The 26,699-nt window shown below is 62.0% G+C and overlaps 1 protein-coding gene across 3 annotated transcripts; it reads left to right on the top strand.

The window, feature by feature from the left end:
* Positions 1-1,498: 1,498 nt before the first annotated feature.
* ITGB2 (integrin subunit beta 2) lies at positions 1,499-26,699 on the top strand. Of its 3 annotated transcripts, none has more exons than XM_086676148.1 (16): positions 1,499-1,758; positions 10,692-10,752; positions 11,088-11,176; positions 13,930-14,110; positions 15,077-15,247; positions 15,821-16,062; positions 17,073-17,228; positions 17,616-17,711; positions 19,899-19,988; positions 20,793-20,933; positions 22,504-22,691; positions 22,783-23,027; positions 23,301-23,520; positions 23,707-23,912; positions 25,885-26,051; positions 26,208-26,699. In XM_086676148.1, the coding sequence occupies exons 2-16, from the start codon at positions 10,695-10,697 to the stop codon at positions 26,268-26,270; spliced, it is 2,313 nt and encodes a 770-aa protein (XP_086532274.1). In that variant the 5' UTR covers positions 1,499-1,758; positions 10,692-10,694; the 3' UTR covers positions 26,271-26,699. The 3 variants fall into 3 exon arrangements, with proteins under 3 accessions (XP_086532274.1, XP_086532275.1, XP_086532276.1); XM_086676149.1 differs by lacking the exon at positions 1,499-1,758 and adding an exon at positions 6,052-6,192; XM_086676150.1 differs by lacking the exon at positions 1,499-1,758 and adding an exon at positions 6,393-6,508.

Genomic DNA, 26,699 nt, shown 5'->3' with positions numbered 1-26,699 from the left:
GGAGCCTGCTTGGGCTTCTCTCCCTCTCTGCCTCTCTCTCTGCCCCTCCCCTGCTATCTCTCTCTCTCTCTCTCTCAAAATTAAAAAGAAAATGTTGAGATTTCCTTTGTGGCTTAATACACGATGTGTTTGTCAATTAGGGAGAAGGGCTTCCATTCCCCAAATCCTCCGTAGGCCTGACTTGCGTTTCTGTTTCATGTGTTCATTTCTGAGACAGGTATGTTCAAGATGTTCGCTGCGTCTGCTTATGTATCTGTCAGTTTCGTTCTATGTATTTCGCAGCTATTTTGTTCAGCACAGGAAGACCTGCGACTGCTTTCTGCGTGCATTACAAACTCCGTGCCCCCATCGTTCCTTAAGCACTGAATGCTTTTGGCCTTGAGTTGTACCTTTTGAGACCATTTAAAAAGATTTTTTTTGACACTTATTTAGTTTTGAGAGACAGAGAGAGACAGAACGTGAGCGGAGGGGGGGCAGAGAGAGAGGGAGACACAGAATCGGAAGCAGTTCCAGGGCTCAAAGTCACCGAGCGTGAGATCACGACCTGAGCCGAAGTTGAACACGCAGACTGAGCCTCCCCAGTGCCCCTTAAGAAGGCTTTTGGATGGCTCTCAGATATGACATGAAATATTTCTTATCAAACTGTCCATTGACGAGTGTGAGAAGCGGCAGCGGCCCCCCGATCTCCCGTTCCGGTCCCGTAGGATTTTTGTTTCAGATCGTCGATACTTTCACCACTGTTTATAAAACCAATAGTTATGTAGGCTTCATCATTTCTGCGAATTTCTTTGCTCACTTCTGTGGGCTCACCGCGTACCCCTGCCGGGTTTATTCGACGGAGAGCGTCTTCTGCGCAGAGCGTAGGGAGCTAGGTGTCGGAGTCCTGGCTCATCTGAACATGCCTGGTTTCGTTTCTTTGGGGACCTAATCCGTTCGTGTCTCCTCTCCTCCCCGCCGTCCCCCCTCCCAGCCCCCCACCTCGTGGTATTTTCTTGCCCTCTGTTCTGTCCTTCGAGGGCATCAGAAGCCTCCTAGGGCACGCAGCGGCCTCTCGCCCGGCCGGTCGGGACCCGGAGCCCCTGTCGCTGGCACGTGCCCCTCTCTGTCCACGGGCCGCCGCTCCTGGGCTCTGGGGCTCCGATGGGTGTGGGCATCGGCACCGCGTGTCTCCGTCTTCCAGCCTCCGTGCCGACGCCGGTCCTGCACTGCCCATCGGCTCACTCTCACCCTGTCATTCTGCTCCTCGGTCCCTGTCGTGCTTTTTATTTCCACGACCGAGGTCTGGGTCCCCGGCACCTCTCCCTCTCGCCTCTCCTGTGAGTGCAGTCTGCGGGCCGGGCCCCTGCCCCTGGGTGCGAGTCCGAGGTCCTCCGTCCCTGCAGGGCACGGCCACGGCCTCGCCCAGGGGCGGACCCTCGGGGCCACCACACTGGTCCGCGGCGTGCTCCCCCCTCTCGCTGCCCCTCGCCGGTGGTGCGTGCGCAGGGCAGGGCGAGTGGGCTTGGGCCGGCTTCCTGGGACACCCCCACAGGGAGCCCGTGCAGAGCTCGAGGGCTGGGGTCTGATGGGCCACCTGTGGTGCAATCAGCCACTTGCAACTACTTCCTCCAAAGCAGCGGGAACAGGAAGCACTGTGCCCTCACCGCCGTCGGGGTTTGCGGGCCGTCTTCGCCGCGCGACAGCCCAGCCCGGTAAAGAGCGGAGCCCCCTCCCTGCCCAGCCGGGACACCCCACCGAGATCGCCAGGGCATCAGCGAGGTGAGGGGACGGGGGACAGGGGTCGCTTTCCTAAAGGGGGACCAGTTGGGCCCCGCGGCTCTTCCCCTGAGGAGCGGCCCAGCCCTGCGGGGAGGCCCTGGTCCCCGCCACCCACCCTGGGCTCGTCCACTCCAGCCAGGGGGAGCGCTGTGCCCCCCCCCCCCCCGTGGTCAGAGCCACAGAGAGGCGGGGACGGCTGTAACTGGGGACAGGACCCAGGCGGGAGGACGGAGCACAGCTCCGGGCCTCGGTCGCTGGGTCTAGGGGCTCTCGATAAACCACACGCACTTCCCGAGCCCCCGACACGGGGGCTGCGAGGCGGTGGAGCCTGGAGGAGGCTGGGGGGCAGGCGAGACCCCCCCCCTGGAGGGGCCGGGCCGCGGGAGCGCTGGCGGGCCTCCGCTCGCCTCCCTTTTCCTGCCCGAGACCCTCCTCTCCACGCCTCTGAGGCTGGCTGTGGTGGTCTCTCCTCCCGCGGTGTGTGCGATGAGTGTGGGCGAGAGCGGGGCTGCCTGTGGAAGGGTGAGAGGGTGCACACGTGTGTGCGTGTGAGAGCATTGTATGAGCAAATGTGTGTGTTTATATAAGTATTTGAGTGTGAGGCGTGTATGTGTTGCACGTGAGGTATGTGAGAGTGTGTTGTGTGTCAGGTGTGTGGAGGTGTGGGGGATGTGGGTGCGCGTTGTGTGTATACTTGTGTGTGAGTGCATATGTGTACGGGCGTGTGTAGGTATGTGGGTGTGTGCAGGTGTGCGTTGTGTGTGTACTTGTGTGTGAGTGTGCGTGTGTGTATGAAGGTGTGTATGGGTGTGGGGGTGCATGTAGGTGTGCGTTGTGTGTACCTGTGTGTGAGTGTGCGTGTGTGTCTGGGCATGTGTAGGTGTGCATGGTGTGTACTTATGTGTGAGTGTGCAGTGTGTATGGGGGTGTGTAGGTGGTGTGTGTGTGTAGGTGTGCATTACGTGTGTACTTGTGTGTGTGTGCACGTGTGTATGGGTGTGGGGGTGCATGTAGGTGTGCGTTGTGTGTACTTGTGTGTGAGTGTGCATGGGCGTGTGTGGGTGTATAGGTGTGCATTGTGTGTGTGCTTGCGTGTGTGGGTGTATAGGTGTGCATTGTGTGTGTGCTTGCGTGTGAGTGTGCACGTGTGTATGGGCGTGTGTGGGTGTATAGGTGTGCATTGTGTGTGTGCTTGCGTGTGTGGGTGTATAGGTGTGCATTGTGTGTGTGCTTGCATGTGAGTGTGCATGTGTGTATGGGCGTGTGTGGGTGTATGTATAGGTGTGCATTGTGTGCGTGCTTGCGTGTGAGTGTGCACGTGTGTATGGGCGTGTGTGGGTGTGTAGGTGTGCATTGTGTGTGTGCTTGCGTGTGAGTGTGCACGTGTGTATGGGCGTGTGTGGGTGTATAGGTGTGCATTGTGTGTGTGCTTGCGTGTGAGTGTGCATGTGTGTATAGGCGTGTGTGGGTGTATGTATAGGTGTGCATTGTGTGCGTGCTTGCGTGTGAGTGTGCATGTGTGTATGGGCGTGTGTGGGTGTGTAGGTGTGCATTGTGTGTGTGCTTGCGTGTGAGTGTGCACGTGTGTATGGGCGTGTGTGGGTGTATAGGTGTGCATTGTGTGCGTGCTTGCGTGTGAGTGTGCATGTGTGTATGGGCGTGTGTGGGTGTATGTATAGGTGTGCATTGTGTGTGTGCTTGCGTGTGAGTGTGCACGTGTGTATGGGCGTGTGTGGGTGTGCATGTGTGCATTGTGTGTGTGCTTGCGTGTGAGTGTGCACGTGTGTATGAGTGTGTAGGTGTGTGTGGACGTGGGGGTGCGTGGGGGTGTGCACCATGTGTGTGCTTGTAAGCGTGCATGTGTGCAGGTGTGCATGAGTGTGGGGGGGTGTAGGTGTGTGTAGGTGTGCATGTGGTACGTGTGCATTTTCCTGCTGAGGGGTCCACCGCTTCTCTCGGACCGTCAGAGGTCTGCGAGCTCGGGCCGAATGCTGTGAAGGTGTCGTGTGAGAGCTGCGTTTTGGAGGACAGACATAGGTGTGTGACTAAACCTCCCGCAGCCAGGCTCCTGGGGGCCTCTCCGGAGGCCTCCTGGGAGCGGGGGGCCTGGAGCCGCGTCTGGACCCCGGGGTCCCCCTGGATCCCGGCCGACACCGCCCTTCGGTCCCCTGGTCTCACCTCGTCCTGGCTCCCGTCCTCTTCCCCCAACCCAGGGCCGGGGTCCTGCTCTGCCATCCCCGGCTGGGCTCCCCTCCTTTGGGGGCACCTGGGACCCCGAGTGGGCGAGGAGGAGGGGCAGCCAGGGGCGGGGTGGGAGGCGGGGGGACCGTGGTGGCAGCGGCCGAGCCCACACCTCAGTGCTACATCCCAGGCAGGCACAGGGTCTCCCTCTGTGGGCACCTGATGTCCAGGTGACTGAGGGTTGTGCTGACTCCAGTGGCCCATGTGGGGTTTCTGTGAGGTTAGGGATCAGCTCCGCCGGGGAGAGGACCGGGTGGGAGGGCTGGGGAGGGGGGGCGGCTCAGGATGCGAGAAGGTAGAGTAAAGCATTTCCCGAAGGCTCAGCCTCTGGCCTCTGTAGAAACCTGGGTGGGGCTCCCTGCCCTACAGTCGTGGCCGTGGCCGTGGCCGTGGCCGGCCTGCCCTGTACGGCAGCAGGAGGCCCAGGGCAAATTACGGTCATCACCTGGGGGTTTCACGAGAGACAGGAACACTGACCACAGGCCTTGCAGACTGTTCCGAGGATGCTGCCTGCTCTCCGGGGATGGGAGGGACCTGTGTGCACCCCGGGGGAGGCCCCCCACCCGTGACAAGGGCCACCGGTGGTTCAGACTCCAACTGACTCCACAACCGAATGTATAATTCAAACCCCACTTCCCGGGGGGGGGTCAGGGAGCCAGCAGAGCCCGGCTTCTGCGTGAGCCCCCGGCCCGGGTCCCCGGCACGGCACAGACGGACAGAAACGTGGCCCGTTGGGATATATCCACTTTTTCTTTTTTCCACGAACCTTGAGTTGCCCTGAACAGGCGCTTGCCCACTTTCGCCGCTGTGCGGGGCCCACAGGGTGGCCTTCACGGGCCGTTGTCCAGCTGCACAGGTGGACGGGAAGCCCGGCTCTTTGGGTTGGCTGCTTGGCTGCTAGCCAGCCGCACGTTGTCAAATGTTTGTCATCCGGCTGTGACGACTGCCCACCACCTTTCTTGGGACATTTGCCTCTTTATCACTGACTTTTTAAGTTTATTTATCTTGAGAGAGAGAGAGAGGGAGAGAGAGAAAATCCCACGTGGGCTCCACATGGTCAGTTCAGAACCCGACGCGGGGCCTGATCTCATGAACCGTGAGATCATGACCCGTTTTGAGTCTGTCTTCTTGGTATTTCCTTCCTTAGTTTTATGCTCAGAAGGTTTCCTGACTCAGAGATACACTCTTCTGGTTCTGTTATCATTTTATGTCCCCAAATTCCACGGAGTTTACGCAGCCTCTGGTGTGAAGGAGGCCCCTTCCTGGGGAACCCCCACCTCAGCTCATCCCCTTTGAAGGCTGGGGTGCAACCCACTCCCTGTCTCTGACTCAGCCCCGGGCCACGGGCCAGGGTCACCCCGCCCCCCCAGCAGCACCGCTGCCATCTTGACCCCTCTTCCCCAAGCTGCTTGGCGATCATCATACCAAGGTCGTTGCCTTTTCCCAGGAAGCAGGTCCGATCTGTCGATTTTCGCTTTTTTGTTCGCTTTTCCCATTCATGACTTCTGCCCTCGTCTGTGTATGTCCTGCCTCCCTTTCCCCCACCTCTGCGTTTCCGTCCCCGTACGTGCACCTGTCCTCACCTGCAACCAAAGCACATCGGGCAACTGTTTTCACGTCCCATCCTGCACAGAGGGTTTTCACCGCACAGAGGTGGAATTGCACAGAGGATGTTGTCTGCAAATATAATTTTGACTTCCTCTCTGACCTGAGAGGTGTTTAGCACATTGTTTTAAAATTTCTTTTTTTAATGTCTTTTTATTTATTTATTTATTTTTGATGTTTATTTATTTTTGAGAGAAAGAGAGAGAGAGCACAAGAGCAGGGGAGGGGCAGAGAGAGAGGGAGACACAGAATCCGAAGCAGGCTCCAGGCTCTGAGCTGTCAGCACAGAGCTCGATGCAGGGCTGGAACCCACGAACCGTGAGATCGCGTCCTGAGCCGGAGTCGGACGCTCAACCGACAGCCATCCAGGTGCCCAAAGTTTTATTTATTTAAGTAATCTCTGCAGCCAGCGTGGGGCTGGAACTCACGACCCTGAGGTCAAGAGTCGCATGCTCTCCTGACTGAGCCAGCCAGGCGCCCCTGAGCTCTTTAAAATGTCTAGTTGATACGTGGGAGGGTGTCTCGTCTTCTTCCACATGCTGAGAAACTGGCCCTTGCAATGTGTGCCGTCAGACTTCGCGGGGTGAGGTGGGCAACGGTCGACGTGCCTCGCGGACACTTTTGTAGGGCTGGGGGTCCAGGGAGCATACGGGCCCCGCGTCCTCTGGCCTCACTGCCCTTTCTGTGCCCTGGGTCTGTCCGGAGCCTCCGTGCTCAGCAGGCGGTGGCTCCAGCCGCCCCCGCGGAAGCCAGCTTCTGTCCATTCTGTGTTTTTATAGAACGCAGAAGCGACTCCATATCCACACTCTGCCTTTTGGTTTAAAAAGGCTGGTGCCTGTTTCAGATCCCTGGTAGACATGGGCTTTTTCACCATGAAACAGCTTTGAGTCCGCAGGCTCCGGGGGTGAGTACTGCGTGAGGGCGGGGGGGGGGGGGGGCTGCCTCCCATCTTTGAACTTCCTCACCAGAGCCTTCCCCCTCGCCCGCCCTCCATCACCTGATTCGGGCCCGTAAACCCAGGTCAGTGGGTTTTGTGACCCCACGGGCCTGAGCCGTTCTGATGGCCAGTGAGCCCTGGGGACCTAGAGTGGCCTAACGTGAGGGTTTGCACTTTTGCAAAACCTCCATCTTTTGATGTGATGTGGGCCGGGAGGGAACGGTCAAGAAAGAATTCTTAAGACGTTTTCTGTGCTAGAAGGTGGTTTTATTAAAGCACGGGCACAGGGGCGCCTGGGTGGCGCAGTCGGTTAAGCGTCCGACTTCAGCCAGGTCACGATCTCGCAGTCCGGGAGTTCGAGCCCCGCGTCGGGCTCTGGGCTGACGGCTCGGAGCCTGGAGCCTGTTTCCGATTCTGTGTCTCCCTCTCTCTCTGCCCCTCCCCCGTTCATGCTCTGTCTCTCTCTGTCCCAAAAATAAATAAACGTTGAAAAAAAAAAAAAAAAAAAAGCACGGGCACAGGACCGTGGGCAGAAAGAGGGGTAGTGGGGGCGCCAGGAACAATTGGTTATATACTTTTAAGTTGGGTGGGTAGAGATAGAGGAAGTTTCCGAAGGGATTTTCTTCTTCATTTTTTAAGTGCTTATTTATTTTTGAGAGAGAAACAGTGTACGAGTAGGAGAGGGGCAGGGAGAGAGGGAGACACAGAATCCGAAGCAGGCTCCAGGTTCCAGGCTGTCAGCACAGAGCCCGACGGGGGGCTCGAACCCACGGACCGTGAGATCGTGACCTGAGCCGAAGTCGGGCCGCTCAACCGACCGAGCCACACAGGCACCCCCACGCTTTTTTTGCCTCGTTTTCCGCCTCCTCTTTGACGGGAAATCTGATCTGACACCAGCTTACTGTCCTGAGTCAGACACTGTGCACTCCCTCGGCATGCTGCCCGAAGTTTTTTTCTTTCTAATGTTTCTGCTTTTTCTTGTCTTTTACCAAATATGGGTTATGTTTGTGTGTGAGAGATTGGGGAGGAATGTATCGTGTCGTTCTTCTGATGCTCCCTGCCCTCTCACCTGGCAGTTAAGGGCTTTACTCTTGCCAAAGGAGACCCTGGTCAGCTGCGTCCACTGGGTGCCTCGGGGCCCGGGTCTCTGGGTCTGGGGGGGGGCTGACCCTGCCCGTGACTCGGGAGTCACCACTTCCTGCAGTTTGGACCCAGGCTGTGCCAGCAGCCTCCTCGAGGGCAGAGTCCTCACAGCCGTGGAGGGCCTGGGGTAGCTCAAGCTGCCTAGACTTCGGGTTTTGCACCGGAGGGGCCGCGCTCGGGTCCGGGTCCGGGGAGGTGAGGCCTGGGGGCTGCTGGAGCAGGGCGCCCACGCCTCAGGACTCCTGGCTGGGCCCTGGAGCCTGGGGTCCCCCTCCTCGCCCTGCTCAGCCGGGGCCTCCCACTTGCCCTCCAGCTTCCGAGCCAGGGTCCTTACGAGTCGGGTGCCCATGGGTGCCGGGGTGCACTGGAGTGCTCTCCAAGCCTGCCCCCACCCAGAGCCGCGGTCTCACAGGAAGCCGAGGCAGTGTGCCAGGGCGGCCATCGGGGCTCGGGCACCCACACCCTGTGCTGTAGCAGGAGCCGGGCTGCAGGACTGCGCTCAGAGGGGGCCCGGTCTGTGTGGTTCCAGGATGCTGGTCTCAGGCGAGGCCTGGCCTCTGAGGGCCGGTCCTGCCTGCTGGGCAGGTGCACCGCAGCCCTGCCCCCTGAGGCCCAGGGAGGAGGGGGCTCCACCCGCCGCCACCTGCCCCTACCCGCCCGAGGCTGAGAGGAGGGCTGGCTGCAGTGCAGAGCCACCCTGTGTCTGCGGGACACGCGGGTCCTCCGTGGCCGCCCCCATCTCCTGCAGGCCAGGATCGCGTGGAGAGAGGGCAGCCACGGCCCCCACCCGGCTTCCTGTGGTCACCGTCAGGACATCACAGCCTGTGGGCCGTCTTACCGTAATCAAGGCTCCCTCCCTCTCTGTGGGAGGAGTGTGTGGGGAAAACGGGAACCCAGGTTTACATCCTGCCGCTGCTCGGGTCTCCGTTTCCCACGCGAGGACCCCAGGAGCTCTCGTGCTGGTTGTTGTGAATGTTTGGGGTCCAGTCTGTGGCCACAGGAGAGCACGTGCCCCTTCCCCGGGGCTGTGGCACGGGCTTGCCCTGCGGGAGCGCAGGCATGGTTGGGCACTTGGGGAGGGCCTCCACCCTCCGCTTGGAGCGGCCTCTTTAGGGGGCCGCTACCCACAGGCCGAATGTGCCTGGGGCGGTGGCCAGGTCAGCCCCGGGCTGGTCTGCACCGGCGGTCAGCTGTGGAATTTTGGAGGGGCCAGATGGAAACTGGGACCGGCCTCGCCTGAGCCCCACGCACCCACAGTGGGAGACAAGGGGCTTTCTTGCGTGAACGGGTTTGGCCGGAGTGAACTGAAAACTGCCGCCCGGGCCCATGTGGCCACTGCTATGACCCAGGAAGCCACAGGGCCACGTGGCTTCTGCAATTTGACCCTGAACAGGAAGGATGGAGTGTTCTGTTTTGACATTTATGGGTCCTGATCATAATATTGGTGGGGACCAGGGAGCAGGGGCACCTCCAAAAAGATGGGAACTTGAGACTGGACGGGGCTAATACACACAGGAACCCCGCCACGGGAGCAGGGGAGCCCCGGCTGGTTCTCCTTCACCCAGAGCCTCTGGGTGCAGAGACACAGGTTACAGGGGTGCAAACGGGGGCCCACCTACAGGCCGCATCTGAGCCCAGCAGGCAAGGCAGGGACCATGGGCCCTGGGTCAGGGCCTCTGCTGGCCCCGAGGTCTCCCTCCTGGCCGGCCACCACCAGGCAGTGTCAGGGGGCAGGGAGCCCCAGGGCCTCAGAGGCCTGCCCTCGGGAGACGAGCTGGCCTTCACGTGACGTTCTGGGTGGGGAGTATTGATCTTTTAATGTTTATTCATTTTTGAGAGACAGAGCGTGAGCTGGGGAGGGGCAGAGAGAGAAGGAGACACAGAATCCGAGGCAGGCTCTAGGCACTGAACCGTCAGCACAGAGCCCGACGCGGGGCTCGAACTCACTCACAGACTGTGAGATCATGACCTGAGCCGAAGTCGGACGCCCGACCGACTGAGCCATCCAGGCGCCCCTGGATATTTGCTTCTGGCAGAATGCGACCCCCTTCTTGCCTGCTACCTCCTGATTCCTGGCTCCCCTACACCTTGTTTGCCTTCTTGGTCTGGTGGAAAGACCACAGCCAGCTGAGGATTTCTGAGACCTGGGGGCATCGGTGCTTTGGGCCCAGCCGGGATCCGGCAGCCCCCAACCCGGGGCGCCTTCAGGGGAGGGTGGCATCCTGGCGAGGGAGGTGTTGCCCATCAGGCGGTGGGTTAGAAGGCGCTGGGCCCGCCTTGAGGAACCAGAATGAGAACCTGAACACCCGTCCTCAGCCTCGCCCCAATGACCTTGCATCTGGGAACATCAGGTGCTGGGTGTTTAAGGACGGCAGGTGTGCGTCAGGAAACACGGAATGCTGGCGGCCTAGGGCTGTGGCCTCGGACAAGGCAGCAGTGGGCTCCGTAGCACCCACTTCCCCTCCCGCAGGGGTGTCTGAGCAGGGCGGCTGGCTAGGCTGGCTCCCGGCAGGTGCTCCCATCATACTGGTTCTGCAGCTGCCAGGAGGCCCCGGGCCAGCCCAGGCTCTGCTCTGAGATCGGCACTCAGTTCACTGAGGACTCGGGCACACGATGGCCGCAGCCCCCATCCACGGGTGCAGCCTCACACATGCAGTGTGCAGTGTGTGTGTGTGTGTGTGTGAGATGTGTGCAGGGAGGGGGGGGTGTCCCGGGTGTGCGCCTGCGTGCACACGTGTCCCTGGAGGGAGGCCCACTCCCTGCTCCTCCCTGGAGGCTGGTGGGCTCAGCAGTGAGCCCCACGCCGCTCAGGCCTACTTTCCTGCTGCCAGCACAGCCCACCTCGGGCACTCAGCAGGCGTGGCCCGCGTCGGCCTCTCCCGGGGGCTGGCCACCCCGGGGCAGCAGGCACAGGGCCCTCGGGCGCCGCGTCTGTGGGCCAGCCAGCCGGAGAGTCTGGAGAGTCTGGGGTCCGAGGCCCCGTCACGGAGACCCCTTCCCTCCCCAGGACATGCTGCCCCAGCACTTGCCGCTCCTCACCCTGGTGGGTCTGCTCGCCCTCTGGTCCGGTGAGTTCCGCACAGGCAGGGCCATGCGGTCCGTGCTGGGGGGGGGGGGGGGGGGAGAAGAAAGGGCCCCCCCCGCATCCTCCAGGGCCGAGTTCCAGCCTTGGAGGGGCGGCGCCCCTGGGAACAAGTCCCAGGAACGGGCCTCAGTCTCCCCGCACTCCCCCTCCCGCGAAGCCTGGTTTCCTCCCACCCCTCCTGGTGCTCCGGCTGCCCCTCCTCCCCCACCCACCCCCTGACCCGCACCCTTCTCCGCCGCCCCGAGTGCCCGTGGCTCCGTGCGGGGTTGGCCAGCGCAGGCCGCCGCCGCTCACGGAGCCGCCTCATCTTGCCCCCAGCCCTCGGCCAGAAGTGTCCCAAGTTCAAGGTCAGCAACTGCCGGGACTGCGTGGAGTCGGGCCCCGGCTGTGCCTGGTGCCAGAAGCTGGTAAGCGCCGCCTCAGGCTGCGCCCGCCGAGGGCCCCCGCGCCTGGCCTGCCCTTCCCTCCTTCCCACCGCCCCGCCGGGCGCCCTCTCTCTGCCTCTGGAGCTGCTGGCACCCAGGGGCGCCCACCCCTCTGTTTCCTGGGGGACGTGGGGGGGGGGGCAGGCGCAGCCCAGGGGCACGGGACTGTCAGAGGGACACGCAGACTTGGCCCCACCCCAGGGCAGCCCCAGGGGAGGCGGGCCCCTGCTCTGTGCCCCCTGCCCGGGCACGAGCCCTGACCACAGACCACAGACCACGAGGAGACACACAGGGAAGTGGACACAGCTTTCAGGGGAGAAGTTGTGGGCGGTTCTGTGTCAGGACCTTAACTCCTCCGCTGCGTTTTTTCATTTTTATGTTTTACCCATGACAAGACCTCCAGGGCACAGTCCCTAAATTGACAGTTCCTGTCCCAGGCCCACCCTCCTCCTAGAGAGAACCCCTCCCTTGAGGGACCCTCAGCTCCTGACCACATCCTCCTCCCCTGGGACGCCCCCAGCTCCTGACCATGCCCTCCCGCACTGGGGGACCCCCGGATCCTGACCGTGCCCTCCCGCCCTGGGGGACCCCCGGATCCTGACCGTGCCCTCCCGCCCTGGGGGACCCCCGGATCCTGACCGTGCCCTCCCACCCTGGGGGACCCCCGGATCCTGACCATGCCCTCCCGTCCTGGGGGACCCCTGGATCCTGACCATGCCCTCCCACCCCGGGGGACCCCCGGATCCTGACCGTGCCCTCCCGCCCTGGGGGACCCTGAATTCTTCATACTTCAAGGGTCCTTAACCACGATGCATCCCCCTAGAGAACCACAAAACACTTTTCCAAGGCCCCACACTGCCCGTGGCACCTCATCACCCCTGCACACTCTACACAAAGTTTGCCAGTTGTTCCAATAATGCCTTCGATGGCATCTCCCTCTGTCTGTGTGGTGACCCAGGGTCACGCTCTGCACGTAGGCGTTCTGTCCCCCTAGTCGCCTCCAATCCAGGGCCCCCCTCGCTCTGCGTCATCACGTCATTGACATTTCTCCGGAGTTCAGGGGAGCAGGTGTGTGCAAGCCCTCAGCGTGGGCTTGCCCGGCCTCCCCTCCTATTGGGCCCAGAGCGTGCGTTTTGGCCGGAGCCCTGCCCGGGACTCGTGCGGTCACCGCGTCCCAACACTGGTGATGCCAGTGTGGACCGCCCAGCCGAGGGGGCGACTGCCCGGCGTCTCTGCCATGATGTCATTATTCACTCCTTGCGGTTAGTAAGTAATTGTGGGGAGATGCGCCGAGGCCAGGAGACATTCCGCTCCCCGTCAGGCTCACACCCGCTCAGGCTGGCACCCGTAGGTGACTCGGGCACGAATCACTTATCACTTGGAGGGCTGCCAAGTGGTGGCGTCCACTTCACGGACTCCCGCAACGGCTCCTACAGTCTCTTCTCTCTCATCAGTGTGGACCCCGTAGATTTTTATTTTATTCAATAGCTTTACAATCTATCGCCGTCATTCTGAGGCTCAAATGGCTTCACGTTTGGCCGCTGGGACCCTCCCCCCCCCCCCCCCCCCCCCGCCTTGGCCTGTGCCCTCATCACTTTTTTTGAGCACTTTCTTACTCCAGAACAGCCAGACGCTCCAGGCCCAGCCGCACTCCCCTGGCCCCAAGGCTGGGATCAGACATTGCTCTGAAGGTTCTGGTTTCCTTTCTCGAGAAGCCTCCGGACAGCTGCAGTCCCTGTCCTCCTTTTCTCAGCCCTGCGAGGCGGGGGCAGCGGCTTCAGAGTTGCCAGCCCGCAGCCCGGCCACCAGCAGCCTACAGAGAAGTGGGGTGTGGTGGGGTCTCTCTGCTCGCATGCAGCACGGCCACAGCCCGGGGGGCGAAACCTCTGCCAGCCAGTTGGATTTCTCCCTTCCCTTTCGTGGGCTCGTTCCGTTCCTTGGGGATACAGCCGGCCTCGCTTCCTTCCACGGGGACCACGTTTGGGACTCTGTCTGTTCCCGTGGATTTCGCTTTGTGTCTCAAGTACTTCACGCACCGACAGAGCTCCAAAGGGACAGACGGGCAGCCCAGGAAGCGCCAGCCCTCGTGGCCCCTCCGTGGCCCCGGCTGTACCGGGCCGGCCTCCCGCGTGGCCGCCTTACCCTCCCTGAGCCTCCTTCTGGGAAAGGAGCAGAGAGCCGCACACGTGGCTTTAGCGTGTCCTCCCTTGGTGCCACCGAACGCGGGCCCTTCTCCTGCCCCGTGCTGTCAGAACCCAGGGGTCTTCGTGGGGTCATGAGGACACTGCCCTGGACCCAGGGCTCCCCGGGTGCCACGTGCCTTTTCTCAGGGCAGAGCCTCCGATGAAGGCTGCTGAAGGGCGTGGACACCCCTGGCCGGGTGCTCCCGGCTCTGGGGCTGCTGAGGGACCCCGCCATGGGCCAGCCTGGGGCTGGAGACATCGGTCCTTCCGTCATCTCTGCTGCCGGAGGCAGTGGAGGGCAGACGGCTGGTTCCCAGACCGGGGGGACGTAGGAGCCCCACGGAGAGGCCACTGGAAGGCAGGTGTCCCCGGCTGCCCAGCCTCCCGCCCACCCCGCCCCCACAAGGACACCTGTCTTGAATCCCAGGTGGGAATAAGGCGGGTCAGCCTCCTCCAGTGACCCCGAGGGCCAGTCTCATGCAGCACCCACAGTGTGGCCCCCACATTTTCTCCACCCTCCTCCTGACTCCTGACCCCCGGTCCCACCCCCAGAACTTCACCGGGCTGGGGGAGCCAGACTCCGTTCGCTGTGACACCCGGGAGCAGCTGCTATTGAAGGGATGTGCAGCTGACGACATCATAGACCCCGGGAGCCTGGCCGAGACCCACGACGACCAGGAGGGCGTCCAGAAGCAGCTGTCCCCACAGAAAGTGACACTCTACCTGAGACCAGGTAGGCGCGGCCTCGGCCACAGATGAGTAGCATGTGTGTCGGTTGCTCTGGGTGCCAGGGCCGACCGATGGCACAAGTGTCCATGTGCCAGGTCGGACAGCAAGGTGGGCAGGAATCCAAGGACGGTTGGAAACCCCAAGGATGGAGTCTGAGCACCCCCGTGGCCCCATTCCCTCTGCCTGCAGGAGGGCGCCCCCACACCCACCACCTGTGGCTATGTGCCTCTGCTCTGCGTCCTTTCCGAAAGGGAGAAGCAACCATCTGGGAAACACTCTTCTGTCCCACTCTCAGAAAGCCAGGTGCTCTTGGCCGAGCAAAGGCTCTGATAAGTCCTGTAGCCAAGGAACTTGAGTGACTGTTTAGATCAGTGTTGCTCAAACTGACTTGACCGCAGAACCCTGTCAGTGCCCTTTGGGAAGGTGGCTGTGGTGGAAGGAGCAAGACCATGCAGTGGACAGGCCAGGGCAGGACGGGGCGGAGTCTGTCCCCCAGCCTCACCTCTGCGATGGCGGTCCCGCAGGGAGCTGGGGGCTGGAAGCGGGACAGAGAGACAACTCGGTCACGCCGTCCCTGATCTTTGGTGACTTATCGAGCATCCACTATGTGACGGGGCGCCCTAGGTCTGGGACAAATAAGCCAGCAATCACACGAGAACGTGTTGTGACTCAGGCAGGGACCAGAGGGGACGTGATCGGGAAGGGGGCCTGCACCGGGATGGCTGGGTTTGCCCCATGCTGGGGGCGCAGAGCGTGGCTTGCAGGGACAGCCAGGTAGACGTGCATCTCGACGGCGCCTGATGAACGAGCGCTCAGCGGTGTGCGTGTGTCCGAATGCCCCATCTAGCTGGGCGCCCTGTGACTCGTCCACGGGCCACGGAGAAGGGGGCAATAGTGAACATTTCGGGACCTGTGGGGGGCAGGTCAGTGCCCCTGAGATGCCTTCTCTCTGCCCGGTCCCTACCGACAGGTCAGGTGGCTGCCTTCAACGTGACCTTCCGGCGGGCCAAGGGCTACCCCATCGACCTGTACTACCTGATGGACCTCTCCTACTCCATGCTGGACGACCTCATCAACGTCAAGAAGCTGGGGGGTGATCTGCTCCGGGCTCTCAACGAGATCACCGAGTCGGGCCGCATCGGTGAGGCTCCCCCCCTCAGTCCTGGCCGGCCCTTGCTGCCCCGGGCCTCTGCCAGGCAGGGCACTGGGGGGGGCTTGCCAGGGCCCCACGCAGGCCACCCCGGGGGCCACCCCCGGGCGCTGTCAACGCCGTCTGGCCCTCCACCTCCTCTCCTTCCTTCTCCTTTGTTTTCTGTTCTGTTCAAAAAACAAAACCTCTACCGTGCTACTCATTAAAAAAACGAAAAGTCAGCAGAGTAGGCCGGCCGCACAGCAGTCACGCCGGCAAAAACAGAAGCCGGCAAACTGTCAGAGTCCTGACCTGCACCGACTCACTTGCCACGTGCGAGTCTCGGGCACACACGTGCGTAAGGCAAAGGAGACGCCTGACTCCCCCGTCCGCCTCCTCCCGAGCCGCGTGCAGGGACGCACGGGCACACCCTCCATCCGTGCACATGCGCTCACACACCATGCGTGCACGTGCTCACACTCGTACACGATCACACTCGTGCACACGTGCCCTGCTGCGCAGTAGGAAAATAGAGGCTCCAGGGCGGGCTTCCTGCCCACCCCACTCGTCCCGCCCACCCCTCAGGCTTCGGGTCCTTCGTGGACAAGACGGTGCTCCCCTTCGTGAACACGCACCCCGAGAAGCTGAAGAACCCGTGCCCCAACAAAGAGAAGGAGTGCCAGGCGCCGTTCGCCTTCAGGCACGTGCTGAAGCTCACCAACAACTCCCACCAGTTCCAGACCGAGGTGGGGAAGCAGCTCATTTCCGGAAACCTGGACGCCCCCGAGGGCGGTCTGGACGCCATGATGCAGGTCGCCGCTTGCCCGGTGAGGCCCCGCCCAGCCCGGGTCCCCCCACCCCTCGCAGGGGAGGCCCCTTCCAGCCCGGGTCCCCAGACCCACCCCAAAGGGAGACCTCCCCCAGCCCCGGTCCCCAGACCCTCACCAAGGGAGGCCCCGCCCAGCCCTGGTCCCCAGAACCCCCCAAGGGGAGGCCCCGCCCAGCCCCCCCCTCCCCGTTCCCAGACTCCACCCAAGGGGAGGCCCCGCCCAGATCCCCAGACCCCACCCAAAGGGAGGCCCCGCCCAGACCGGGTCCCCAGACCTCCCAGGGGGAGGCCCCGCCCAGCCCTGGTTCCCAGACTCCACCCAAGGGGAAGCCCCGCCCCTGTCCCCAGACCCCACCCAAGGGGAGGCCCCGACCAGCCTTGCTCCCCAGAACGCCCCCAAACCCAGGGAAAGGGAGCATCCCCTGCCAGGCGTCCCCAGGCATGTGCGCTAAGTGGCCGTGTCTGCCGTCCCTGGCCCCAGCAGGCCTCCCCCTGCCCCCTGCTGACCCTGGCCTTCCCGCCTGCTGGTCATGATGTAAATGCACGACTCGACTCGGAGGATTCCAATCTCCCAGTGTCTCCTGCTGCACCCCAGACGCACATTTCCATTTCCGCGTGTTGTCCTGTGGACGACACGGGCCGCTAACGTCCCCGGGCTTGCCCTGTCCCTTTGCGTGTCCTCAGGTTCTGTCATCTTTTGTGTCTGCCACGTTTTTACATGGTAGTAAACATTTCCGTGAGTGTTTTCTTTCCTTCTGTGGGGTATTTCCCAGTCCCTGGTCTGAACCGCCACCGCGTCCTGTGCGTGGGCGCGGCCATCGGGAGGTTGTCCCGCAGACACCTCAGGAGCAGGCCACGGTGCTAGAATCCGGCCTGGACACGGGGACCCCGAGCCCCGCGGCCGGTCCCGGCAGAGGTGCTGTGTGAGAGGGGCCGCCTGGATCCAGCCCCCACACTGCGCTGTGCCCACTGGGGAAACCGAGGCCGCTAACGCTGCTGTGTTCTCAGGAGGAAATCGGCTGGCGCAATGTCACTCGGCTGCTGGTGTTCGCCACGGACGACGGCTTCCACTTTGCGGGTGACGGGAAGCTGGGCGCCATCCTGACCCCCAATGACGGCCGCTGTCACCTGGAGGACAACATATACAAAAGGAGCAATGAATTTGTACGTGGCCTTCTGGTCCTGGGAGGGAGTGGGCAGGGTGGGGGGGGGGGTTGGGAGGGAAGGCCCACCTGGGCTCCGCCCCAGGGGAGCAGGGAGGCAGCGCTAGGGGTCCAGGGGGCTGGCGCAAGGGGGCCACACCTCAGGCGGGGACAGCTCCTCGTGGGGCACGCCGCCCCTCAGCCCGGAGAAGCTGGGCATCCTCTGGTCTGGAAAGGTCAGCACCTGTCACAGGAACTTGCCCTCACCTGCAGTGGATCGAACTGCACCATGGAATCGTCCGGGGGTGGGAGGCTGGGCCTCTGGGCCCCAGGTGGGAGCGGCCGGATGGCCTGGTGGTGTGTCCCTGACCCCCGGGACCGGCTGACCAGGCGTCTGTCTCCCCACCAGGACTACCCGTCGGTGGGCCAGCTGGCTCACAAACTGGCTGAAAGTAACATCCAGCCCATCTTCGCCGTGACCAAGAGAATGGTGAAAACCTATGAGGTCGGTGGCATCGGGTCCTGAGCAGCGGGGCGGGCTCGGGCATGTGAGTGGTGCTGGCACCCTGCGTCTCTACGGGCTGAGCTGCGCTTGGGCGGGCGACAGGCGACGGCAGGCGGGGGTGCCCACTCTGGGCCCTGTGCGGTTGGAGGAAGGAAGAAGGATGTTCTCTGTTGGTGAAATCCAGTCACCATGTTTCCATTTTTGCTACAACATAGAAAGTCTTTCTGCAGAGCAGAGGCTTCCTTCTTGTTTTATGTCCCAATACGTTTGAGCGTGAGCGGTTCACGCATTTATCAGGCACATATGGGCAAGTGCAGGACCTCAGTCCAGCGGGATTTCACCAGGAAGCACCCCCGAATACTCTGCAGAGCCCTGGGCCCCCCGCCAGAGCTGCCCCGCCACTCAGAAGCCAACTCTCTCGCACACTGACACTTCCTTCTCTGCTTTGGGAACCCTGGGTCTGTCCTGATTTCACGGAATTACTGTTCTTGTTCCATTCTTCTAGAACATGGGGAACTTTCTGTTCCTGGGGCAGTTTCTCTTCCGTCCTTCCTGCCCTCGGTCCGGCACCGTGTTTGTTTTGCGTGTGCACACAGCCGGCTTGAGCCGGGTTGGCCTCCTCTCCGCTCCCCTGGGCTGGGAGAGCACCTGCCAGCCCCTCCCCCTCCGTGGGAGGCGTGGGGCGCTGGGGAGGGGGCGGCGCAGAGTCAGCAGCTCCTGCTATCAGTTCTCCAGACTCCAAAGGAGGACAGGACCCTGCAGGGGACACAGAGGAGCGGGAGGGGCAGGTGTCTAGGAGCCGTCCTGGGGCAGGCAGGCAGTGGAAGCCTGCCTGACCACAGGGACAGTGGCTCCGTGCAGGGCCGATGGCCGGGGGCTTCGTAACAGAAGATTGCCCACCTGTGCTGGCTGCGTGAGCATGGGCAGGTCGGGACCTGGAGGCCATTTTACCAGACGCAGCAGGTCCCAGTAATTTGCTATTGGGGCAGGACAGTGTGGTGATGGAGTAGAAGCTGAAGCAGGAGATTTGAATCCCAAACCCACTAGCACGAACAGTGCCCTGGCAGATCTGAGCCTGTTTCCTGACCCCGACTCATGGGGCTCTGGGTGAGGGACATCGAGGTGACCCAGAGCCTGTGAGGAGAGCATTTGTGGCACTGTCCTTGGTACACCCGCACCAGAGTGGAGGCAGGTCAGAGGACAGGAGCCCGGCTTCCCGGAGTCACGGTGGGGTCCCGCCCTGGGGGTGAAGGGGAGAGGGCAGCAGAGGCCAGAGGGCGTTGGTGGCCAGGCTGTGAGAGTCCTTGTGGGCTCCGTGGAGGTGACTGGAGTCTCTCCGGGGAGTTACGGGAGGGCGTTGGGTCAGAGAAGTGACTCAGCCATCAGTTCTGTAAGTGAGCCATGATGCAATCTTCCGGGAAGGGTAGTGTGAGGGGAAGGAGGGAACACAGAGCTGTCCGGGCGGTCCAGGTGCGCCACACTGCCCACGTGCAGGTGCCACGGGACCAGCTGACCCGGGTCCTACTGGAGCCCATTATTACAGTCCTGCTTAACAGTCTTTTTTTTAAAAAAAAGTTTAAGTTCATTTATGTATTTTGAGAGAGAGAGAGAGAGAGCATGAGTAGGGGAGGGGCAGCGAGGGAGAGGATCCCAAGCAGGCTCCACGCTGTCAGTGCAGAGCCTGGAAAGGGGCCCGAACTCACGAACCGCGAGATCATGACCTGAGCCGGAGTCGGACACTTAACCGACTGTGCCACCCAGGCGCCCCCACACAGTCGTTATTAAAATTAAATTATATCAACACATTAAAATGCTCAGAACCGATCCCTTCCTGGTGGTTTTGGCACGTCCTACGACTCTGTGCCCTTGGTTGTTTGCACCTGATACAGCCGCATGGTGGGGACACTCTCACGGCGGTGAGGCACGCTCTTCCCAGCTCTGCGTTCAGTGACGTCACGAGCTTGAACTCGGCCGAGGAGGCGTGTTCACAGCGAGGAAATCGGCAAGTGCTCAGCTCAGCTTCTGAGCCACTGACCACACGCTGTCTTAACTGAACGCGATAAGATATCTGGTGGGGGACTCTCTGGGCCATTTTACGAGCAAGAAGGAAACTGGGGTGTTACGGAACCATGGGCTTCCGTGGCCCCAGGGCTGCAGCTGTGACCGCGTGGTCTGTTTACCTAACAGAAACTCACCGAGGTCATCCCCAAGTCAGCGGTGGGGGAGCTGTCAGAGGATTCCAGCAACGTGGTGCAGCTCATTAAGAACGCCTACAATGTGAGTCCCCCTGGCACTCAGCCGGGGACCCTGGGGCTGTCGCAGGCACCCCGCCCTCCCTGCTGCAGGTCAACAGAAGGGTGGGCCCGACAGAAGTGCCCTGCCCCCTGGGGCCACCGTCAGGCCTCCCGGGCAACGGGCAGCGGGCAAGAGCCCGGCTCTTCCCGAAGGGCAGCCATGCCCTCCCTGGGGATGGAGCGGCTCGTCCCATGCCCGAACCTCGCCTCCCCGAAACGGAGCCCCCTTGTAGGCCAAAGTTCCTGGTGGCGAGAGCACCCGATGAGGGTGTCGAGTTACAGCCCTGTCGAGGGGGTTCTGTGTGCTCCATGTACCCTTGCAGAGCCCCTAACCCCCAGAGCAGTACCTCTTGAGCACCAGCCGCTGCCCAGTGTTTCTGTCTACACACCGATGGCACGGTCGCCTGTCCCCGCTCGCTCACTCTGACTCTGTTCCTCTCTCTCCCTCTCTGTCCCGGTCTGTCTCCCACTCCCTTAAATGGGTTTCCCAGCTCCTACCCTGTGCCAGGCACTGGGCACTCAGTGGTGGGCGGGACTGTCAAGTCCCCGTTCTCATGGCTGCGTCTGTCCCCATCTGTGCCCTCCTGGCCTCTCGCGGGGCCATGGCGTGGGTAACCTCGTTCGCACCTGCACGGGGCACAGGACCTAGCGCCTCCCCAGCTCTCAGCGGGCGTGTGGGGGGAGGAGGGAGGGGTGAGAAATGGAGAGGCCTCAGAGCCATTGGCCAGGAAGGGCCCGGGGACAGCGGGAGGAAGCTCCCTAATCTGTAGCCGTTTTTTGCCGGCAGAAACTCTCCTCCAGGGTCTTTCTGGACCACAACACTGTCCCCAACACCCTGAAAGTCACCTATGACTCCTTCTGCAGTAATGGAGTATCACAGGTGGACCAGCCCAGAGGGGACTGTGACGGAGTCCAGATCAACGTCCCGGTGAGGCCCCATTCCGACTGTCGGGAAGGTTCTCTCCCAGGGACAGCTAGGAGTGCACCCAGGCCCACGGGGCAAGCACAGGGACAAGCAGGGGGTATCACCCTCGGCACACTGCTCAGCACAGGGCTCCCGGGTGCAGGAGGACAGAGGGGATGGCAGCGCCCCCTGGGGCAAGATGCTGGGCAGTGCGTCCAGCAAGGAGCAGAGTTCCTTTCCACACACCTCAAGTCTGGTCCGGTTTCCTGATTTTGTGTGTGTGTGTGTGTGTGTGTGTGTGCGCGTGTGTGTGCTGTGTGTATATGTGTGTGGTGTGTGTATATATGTGCGCTGTGTGCTGTGTGTTTTGCAAAGATACTAAAGCATGGGCAACACAGATGATTAAAGACATTGATATTTAAGTTATTTCCATAATATTTTGAATTTATTATGACCATGAGAATTAAATTTTCCCTTTTTCTGGCTGTGAACTAATATTCAGCAAAATACTGCTTTTACTGCAGTTTTAAATGCGACATTGGAATTCCTTCAGATATGTTACTCGCTAAATGTCGCACATAAATTTTTGCTGAAGTATCTCCCCTCACACTGGGTGGACCCACACAGGGATTTATTCAATCTTATGATTGGTGATTGCTTCTTATATATTTTTCCTGATACTTCTGCTCTACCTTCGTGGCCCCAGTGGCAATTCATTTAAGTTGGTCTGGGCCGTGCCTTGCTTTTGACAAGCCGGTGCCCCCCTGAGCTCTGTGCTGGCTGCCCGCGCAGGGAGGGTGGTGGGGCTTTGTGCTGTCACACCCGGTTTCTGCGGGGCCTGTATTCGGGGTCAGAGCACAAGTCCATACCCAGGATCTAGGGCCTCCTGTGGGATTCTGGCATCCTAGCATACCAGACATAAGGAGAAAATATACGTCCTTTTAAGTCATGTAATCTCCTTATTAACACGTGTGTGATAAAAAAATTCTAGAGAGAGCCCCCCCCCCCCCGCCCCAGCCGGAGTCTAAGCGGCCAAGCGGGAAGGGATGGGCGCGGGGGGGGGGGGGGGGCCGGGGGGGGGGCGGGGGGGGGGCCGGGGCCCCCCCGCAGGGCAGGCTGGGCGGGGCTCGGGTGAAGGAATGGGCGGGGCTAGGGTGAGGGGATGGGCGGGGCTAGGGTGAGGGGATGGGCGGGGCTAGGGTGAAGGGAGATGAGGAAGAGCTCGGGTTAAGGGATGGGCGCGGGGATCGGGACGGGCTGGCGGGGCTCTGGTGGGCCTGCTGCCCCCACGTTCTGGCACCGCGGACGCCGGCTCTCCCGACGCCCTCTCTCTTTTCTCATGTCAAGTCCCAAGTCCTGGAGAATCGCAAGGTGTCTCGTGTTCTTCCCTCTTCCGTCCTCTGGCTCCGGGGCCCCTGCAAGGGCCCCTACAAGGGCTGGTACTCTCCAGGCCTGGGACCAAGCACACACCCCTTGCCTACTCGGGCCTGGCCCCGGGGACAAACCCCTACGTCCAGGCGAGGGCGAGGACACGGGAGCGGGGTGGGAGCCTGGTGTCCCGGCCTTGCCTGAGCCCTGCTCTTCTCCACCGCAGATCACCTTCCAGGTGAAGGTCACGGCCACAGAGTGCATCCATGAGCAGTCCTTTGTCATCCGGGCCCTGGGCTTCACGGACACGGTGACCGTTCACGTCCTTCCCCAGTGCGAGTGCCAGTGCAGGGACATGAGCCAGAACCGCGGCCTCTGTGGTGACAGGGGCTCCATGGAGTGCGGCATCTGCAGGTGAAGTGGTGCGGGCAGGTGTGGGGCAGGTGTGGCCCAGGGCCGCAGCTCTGGGAGAAGGGGGCCTGACCCGGGGCCCCTCCCGCTGCAGGTGCGACGCCGGCTACATCGGGAAGAACTGTGAATGCCAGACGCAGGGCCGGAGCAGTCAGGAGCTGGAGGGCAGCTGCCGGAGGGACAACAACTCCCTCATCTGCTCTGGGCTGGGGGACTGCCTGTGTGGGCAGTGCGTGTGCCACCAGAGCGACATCCCCAACAAGAGTATCTTCGGGCGCTTCTGCGAGTGCGACAACGTCAACTGCGAGCGCTATGATGGCCTGGTCTGCGGGGGCAAGGGTGAGCAGGGGTGAGGGGGAGCGGGGACGCGGACGGAGGGACGGGTGGACCCGGGTGGAGCCAGGTAATCGGGGCCGAGGATGGGAGGGGGTAAAGGGGGAGGGGCGGACCCGGGGCGGGGGGGGGGGGGGGACGCGGGGGCGGGGCGTGGACTGGAGGACCCAGTGAGCCCCATGCAGCCGCCTGGGGCTAAGCAGGTACGGACAAACAGGTGGACGGATGGACGGGTGCGGGCCGGATGGGCGGGGCCGAGTCTCGGCTGCTGTCCTGCAGAGCGGGGCACCTGTTCCTGCGGCAAGTGCTCCTGCAACCCGGGCTTCGAGGGCTCCGCGTGCCAGTGTGACAGGTCCACCCGGGGCTGCCTGAACCCCGACGGCTTTGAGTGCAACGGGCGCGGCCGCTGTGTCTGCAACGTGTGTGAGTGTGACGCCGGCTACCAGCCGCCCCTGTGCCTGGAGTGCCTGGGCTGCCCGTCGCCCTGCGGCCGCTACTTGTGAGTGCCCCGCCTGCACCCATGCTGCTCTCCGGCTCCCGGGTCCCCGCAGCTCTGCCCCCGGACTCCTCCGGGAGCCCCTTCCTCCTCCCCGAAGCCTTCGCCCGTGTCCCCCCGCCCGGGGGCCCTCCTGGCGCCTGAGTCCTCGTGCACCTGCGCTCAGCCCCACGCTCCTCTCCTCCGCAGGTCGTGCGCCCAGTGCCTGAAATTTGACCCGAGCCACTCGGGGAGTAACTGTACCTCGGTGTGCGGGAACGTGGGCCTGCTGAACAAGCCCCCGGAAAAGGGGCGCACGTGCAAGGAGCGGGACGTGGACGGCTGCTGGATCACCTACACGCTGCGGCAGCGGGTTGGCAGGGACAGCTATGACATTTACGTGGATGACAGCCGAGGTGAGACTTCCGGGGTGGCCACGATGTCTCCCCACTTAGAAGGCCGGCCTGGGGGGGGTTGGCGAGTGTCCACAGCTGTGGTCCTCCTGGACCGGCCCCTCCCTGCCTCACCGGTGACACCTGAGAGGCGGTGCTCCGAGCCAGGGGACGGTTCTCAGGCTGGTTACCTCCTACTTGACAGCTGACTGGGGCTTGGAGCTGTGGGTCCCGAGAACTGGGCGAGGGACAGCTGTGTGAGGACCCCTGCGGGCTTTTGGAGATCCCCGCGCTGAGATCTCAGCCCTGGAGGGGGTCAGCTTTCTAAATGCTGCCTGCAGTCTGTCGCTGCAGCCCAGGGCCGTCCCTGGCCCAGTAATGGCTAAGGACACGAGGACGCCAATCCTGTTCTTGTGGGGTCTCACCTTCCAAGGGGATGGAGACACGCTGGGCCAACACCTGAAATGCCAGTACCCGAGACAGCGCAGGACTGTGGTCAGGGTCAAGAGGTGCAAAGACGGGAGGGGGGCGGTGCCCCAGAGGTCAGAGGTCAGAAGGTCTCTGGGAAGAGGACCCTTGCAGCTGAGACCGCAGGATGAGGGCAGCCACACAAAGCAAAGTGAAGGCTGGGGGGTCAGAGGCCCTTGGCGCTGGGTCTTTACAGGCCCCGGTGAGTCCCAGGAGGCATTTGGGTCTCTCTCCAAACATACCAAGAGGCTGTTGGCAGTTTTCAGAAGAGCGAGGGACAACTCTGAGCTGCATTTTCGGACGCGGACCCACAAAGGGCCTCTGCGTGACGCAGGCACCGAGGCGCTGACAAGGATAGGTGTGGAGGTGGCGGGGGCGTGGGGACAGAGCCTGCGCTTGAGTGGAGCATGGGGACGGGGTCGGGAGCAGCGGATGGTGTGTGGGGGTCGGGTCAGGTTTTAGGGGGCACATTGGGTGACGGTGACAAAGCACGTGTGGGTGTTGGGACTTAGGGACACCGATGCCCCTTGGGGTACGTTCTGGGGTGGCCCCCAGGGGCATTCAGGGCACACAGACGCTCAGCACCCCACTCCTTTCCTGCTCAGAGAGGTTGAGGGGACAGACAGAGGCTGGGGGGCCGAGGCGCTCAGGCGAATGCAGCAGGTGTGGGCAAGCCATCCGCCAGTGCCCAGGTGGGACTGAGACCTGCACCCAGCTCCCCTCCCCGCGGTGGGAACCCCAGAGGGGCAGGTGGGGCTCAGGCCCTCTGTGTGGCCTGGAGCTCACAGCCTGAGTCTGGGGCTGCGGGTTCCGGCCTGCCAGGGTGGACACCTCTCGCCAGGTTTCTTTGATGGGCAGATTTGGGTCACACGTGGTTTTGTGCACCCTTGGCCAAGTTGTTTAACCTCTGTAGGACGCCGAGGCCCGCTAGAAAGGTCAGGATGATGGAGCACATGAAAACACGGGCACCCAGGGTCAGGCAAATAAGGGCCCTGTTCCCCGGGTCAGGGGCTGAGGCCTGACACACTGCAGCCCAGAGCCCTGGAGGAGGAGGGTGGGGGCCCCAGGACGCCGCCATTGGTTTCCTCAGGCTTTCACTAGGCGAGTCCTCCTCCCTAACCTCTGCTACCGGGTGTGTCGGGGGCCTCAGGCACCGCACCTGCCTGAGTACTGACTCAGTCTCAGTAGGTTCTGGTGACGGGGCCACCGGCTGTCCATGGTGGCAGCTGGCTCAGGAGGCTGGTGTCCTGTCCAGGCTGCCCTGGCTACTGGCGTCCTGGCCCCACTTTCCTCCCGTGTGAACGAGGGGCCTTTAAGTTTCGTCCGGAACCGCAGGGCCTGGTCTGTGCCCTGCCCTGCCCCTTCCCTGGCCGGGGCCTGGGGCTGCGGTTCACTCCCCCACCTGTTGCCTTGATGGTGAGCCCAGGGGTGGGAAAGCTGTGTCCCCCTAAGCACTGGACCGTGTCCTGGGGCAGGGCACACGTGGGGCCTGAGACACTCATGAGCGCGTACTTCTCCCTTGCCTCAGAGTGTGCGACGGGCCCCCAAGTTGCCCCCATCGTGGGGGGCATCGTGGCGGGGGTCGTACTCATCGGCATCCTCCTGCTGGGCATCTGGAAGGCTCTGACCCACGTGAGTGACCTCAGGGAGTACAGGCGATTTGAGAAGGAGAAGCTCAAGTCCCAGTGGAACAATGTGAGTGGCTGTCCTGGGGGCCAGGCCCCCCCCGCCCCTGTGACGTCTGCCCACCTGTCCCCGAAGCTCATCCTTAGAGCTGGGACTGTGGGAAGGCCACCCCCACTCCTGGCTCCCTTCTCCTGCACTGACGAGTCGTGTCGCTTTTCCCACCAGGACAACCCCCTTTTCAAGAGCGCCACCACGACAGTCATGAACCCAAAGTTTGCTGAGAGTTAAGAGCACTTGGTGAAGACAATGGTGTCTGAACCGACCAGATGGGACCACCCCCGAATCACATCTCCTCCATCGGGTCCTCCACGGACACAGCTTACGATGCTTGAACATTTCACCCATTAACCAAAAATCCACTGTTTTTTTCTGCTCTCAGAACAATAGATATGGCCAGGTGACAACAGGGACCCATCAGAAGGAACCGCCTCCCCCTTCTGATGTGTCTGACCTTTTCAGTAGAGACTGGAAGAAGGAACTGCTTGGGTCTTTCAAGGTTAGATACGTTTTCCCGCATAAAAGAGTGGTGGGCTCATTAAAGGCAGCACAAAATTTATTTATACTTGAACTTCTCAGGGTGTAAGGTTCCATCCCATTGAGTATACTGTTTTTCAGTCACGTGTGTAGAAACAATTAATAAAACTTCAGAAGAGACTA

This window comes from Puma concolor, chromosome C2 (genome assembly GCF_028749965.1).
Source record: "Puma concolor isolate L17-30 chromosome C2, mPumCon1.1.hap2, whole genome shotgun sequence".
NCBI lineage: Eukaryota > Metazoa > Chordata > Mammalia > Carnivora > Felidae > Puma > Puma concolor.
This window is presented reverse-complemented; position numbering and strand designations above follow the sequence as displayed.